This window comes from Homarus americanus, unplaced genomic scaffold (assembly GCF_018991925.1).
Source record: "Homarus americanus isolate GMGI-L3 unplaced genomic scaffold, GMGI_Hamer_2.0 scaffold31037, whole genome shotgun sequence".
Classification (NCBI taxonomy): Eukaryota; Metazoa; Arthropoda; class Malacostraca; order Decapoda; family Nephropidae; genus Homarus; species Homarus americanus.
In genome coordinates this window covers 25,783,802-25,787,631 of record NW_024722227.1, presented here as the reverse complement: position 1 = coordinate 25,787,631, position 3,830 = coordinate 25,783,802, and the positions used below count along the sequence as shown (strand labels likewise).

Sequence of the window (3,830 nt, the reverse complement as noted above, 5' to 3'; positions counted from 1 at the left end):
ACATTAGGTTAGGTTAGTTTAGTTACCTGTGATGTTAATTAGTTACCTGTGATGTTAATTACCTCCCCCCTCTCTCTTCTGATCCCTCACAGTCCCAGGGCGGCGAGGAGACAGAGGTCCCCAAGGTCCTCAGGGTCGAAAAGGCATGAGGGGCCCCTTAGGATCTCCTGGTACTCCTGGTTCTTGCACTGTCAGCGGCTCTGACTCCGCTCCTGCAGGTGTTGAAGGACCTCCTGGCAACAAAGGCTACCCGGGCTTCATTGGAGACAAATTGTGCGGGTGTAATGGAGATCGTGGAGAATCAGGAGACCCGGGGAAAAGTCAAACTGGTCCTCCAGGTCCCAAAGGATATAAAGGAGCGAAAGGTGCCAAAGGTCCCACACCATTGCCACTTTAAAGGGGGGGGGGGTATTAATGGCCATTTATCCCGACACGTTCTTGACCTTTATACTGTTAGCAAGCAATACCAACACTACTACTATCTTATACTAGTACCAACCAACAGTACAATTTAGGATAGTTTGGCGTTGACTCCCACTCCATACCAGACGAATACTTATCACCTCTTCTGCCTGCAGTGGTGTTCGTGCGTCGTGTGGATAACCTTTACCTTACTCTTACCTGGGATTCCAAGGTCTATGGTGTTGGGTGAGAAATATAGCCAGTGTTTATATTATTCTGTAGTGTTATTCCTTCTTGTTTATACTATTTTATGGTGTCTTCTTAACTCTTCTTTCTCTTCCTCTTCTCTTTTTTACTTCTTCTTCTTCTTCTTCTTCTTCTTCTTCTTCTTCTTCTTCTTCTTCTTCTTCTTCTTTTTCATACTATATATTAGCATCATTGTTAAAATTATTGTTCGTGTAGTTATTATTATAGTAATCTTGAGGTTGATTCTTCTATAATACAAACGGTCAATACTTAAAAACTAGCTCCTTATTTTAGGCACAGACGATACCTAAAAATTAGCCCCTTAGTTTAGGTATTGATTATACTTAAAAAGCAGCCCTATATATTAGGTTATATATTGGCCTTTTTTTAAGTATGTGTTTATGATATAATTAGAGGCCAACCCCCTTTTAAGTAGCTCTTGGCTATATTTCAAGACTGGTCCCTTAATTTAGGTATATCTTAAAAATTACTCCTTTTGTATTGTTGACTAATATTTATTGATACTGATAAATATTATAATAATAGAGTCAATAAACATGTAAACGAATTAATGAACTTAAAAAACAAAGCCAATTATATATGTATGACTGAATCACGTAATAAAGTTTTTTTTTCTCAAGGGTACGTTTTTTTTTATCAATATTTTTCCTTTGCTATTACTGGTAAAAAAAATGTTAATATGAGAAAGTAATGAACGAAATTAGGTGAAATGTTACCTATACTATGTGAATATTTTAACATACGGAAACACTGAAATATCCATATAACGGATATAACGGACTTTTTTTTTGCAAAATCGGTGTTTTTGCAAAATATCCGGTCAATTTGAAAAGAAACCAAAAGAATAGTAATTTTGCAAAATAACCTTAAATGTTGATCATTTTGCAAAATCACCAATAATATTGTCGGTGTATTTGCAAAATCTCCAAACAGGCAAGAGCTACTGTCGGTCAGACCTTTAAACTACCTTGTTCTTCAGTTTAAACACTGTTCAAGACTTGGCGTCATACCACTCTAGATTAGCCAATCCCGAGGCAGTAGCATGGTGGTGAGGTGACCTCCGCAACACCAGGGTAAGCATTCGTGCCTCAGCTGCAGGGCTCTCATCGTGACCAACAGTGGAACAGGAGTGTGACCAACTATGGATGGAAGGAAAGAATATTTTGATTTAGTGCTGCCAAGGAGTGAGAACGAGAGCATTGTTAATCGCCTGGTGGAATTTAAACAACCTGAAGTGAAGAGGATTCAGACGGACTATCGCCTGTTAAACAAGTATGTAGTTATGGCAATACCAGTTGAAGATACCACAGTGCAAAAAGTTACTAAAAAAGGAACGGTGCTTTGATATGTGTGTGTGTGTGTGTGTGCTGAAGATTTGTTTGATACTGCTCGTCCTGCTAATGGGCATGACGTAAGGAATCCCCTTCAAAAAGCAACCAGTGAAAAATATGCAAACATTGCGGGAGCTCAAATTAAGCTGTACCTGTAGTTTTGTGAATAAGAGATTTTGCAAATACACCGATTTCGCAAAAAGCAAAACAAAAATAACGTAACATTTAATCCGCTAGATGGGGGTTTCACACCTAACGGATCCTCGATATAACGGGTATTCTTTTTCATACAGTCCGTTAATAGAGGGTTCAATGTTGTACAGGTGAAGAGAGAGAGAGAGAGGGGCAGAAGACACGTGATAGCCACAACAGACGATATAAAAGATAGGAATAAGAGAAAAGTATTTAGTGGTGTTTTAGAGAAGAGGGAAAGATGAAGGGGGAGAAATAGGAAGGGAAGGAGGAGGAGGAGAAGAAAAAAAGGTAGTTAGTGGAGATTTAGAGAGAAAATCGAAATGAAATTTTAAAACACATATTGATGGAAGCATAGAAGGAGGAACAACAGGGAGACGAGAAGGAGAAGGCGGAGGAGGAGGTACAATAGTAAGTGATGATTCACAAAGAAATGTGGCAGGAGAGTCTTAGAACACATACTGAAGGGGCGCAGCAGAAGGAGAAGGAAGAAGAGCAGGAATTATCGTTATACAGAAGGTTAGGTTAGGTTAGGTTAGCGTTAAGATGGTTAATAAATGATTTAATCAGGAGGGTGTCTTAATCTTCAAGTTTTCCGATGTTGTAAAGGAAGATGATAGAGGAGGAAGAGGAGAACAAGGGAGAGGAAAATGGTGAGGAGGAGGAGGAGGTTTAGTTATTTTAACAAATTTATTGACAAAGCTTGTAGTACAGTTTGCCTGTTCTGAGTAATTCAGTCAGATCTTGACACTGAGGGTGGTATCACTTCTCACTGCCACGCAGGACAGAGGTTCATACACAAAGACTTGTGGGTGATGTCACTGTTCACTGCCATGCAGGACAGAGGTTCATACAGAAAGAAATACATCATATTCATTAGCAGTATATATACTGTAGGTCAGAGTCATGTGGGTGATGTCACTGTTCACTGCCTGGACAGTGGTTCATATACATTGGACGTCATATTCTAATTGAAGACGAATCAGTGTGGGCTAGCAAATTTGGGAGAAACAGCAAGAATGTTCTCAAGCACCTCTGATTCAATGTAGTAATTACATAGTTCATGATACAATAAGCCAGGTGGCCTGAAGTCTTTGATAGTGTCACATTCAATAATATAGTGTTCAAGTGTATGCTTTAAAGGTTTATCACAAAGTTTACATGCTGAGTGTTCCGGTGTGGGTACAGCGTTACTAACTTGCCAGAAGTGTCTGTATCCTAGCCTAATTCTGGCCACGACTACATCACATTGTCTGGTTCTGTCCTTATGCTGGCCATACCGGTACCTCTTGTCACAAAATTTGTCATATTTACTCAAGCTACAACTGCCAGGTCTCTCTGCATTTCTCAGTTCTTCTAGATCAGAGTTCATGATTCTGACTTGAATGTTTTTAAGTACAGCATTGGACAGGCCAAGGTCACGGTCAACATTTTCTTTCTTACATGCTTCATTGGCCACTCCATCAGCACGGTCATGATACCTAATTCCAACGTGGGACGGAATCCACACAATTTCGATACGAGAGTTGTTCTTATTGGCAGTTATCACATTTCTTTTAATATCACATACAACTTTAGACATAGAACCTGATGGGCTGTTCATTGATTTCAAAGCACTTTGAGAGTCACCGAATATCA

At 39.5% G+C, this 3,830-nt stretch overlaps 1 protein-coding gene across 1 annotated transcript in view; it reads left to right on the top strand.

Annotated features, from left to right (window-relative positions):
* LOC121862437 overlaps positions 1-1,289 on the top strand; it is a 6,788-nt gene extending 5,499 nt beyond the window's left edge. Inside the window, exon 5 of the mRNA XM_042360737.1 lies at positions 93-1,289. Within this exon, the coding sequence (XP_042216671.1) occupies positions 93-397 (305 nt within the window). The 3' untranslated portion in view covers positions 398-1,289. The remainder of the gene's footprint in view (positions 1-92) is intronic.
* The last annotated feature ends 2,541 nt before the right edge of the window (positions 1,290-3,830 follow it).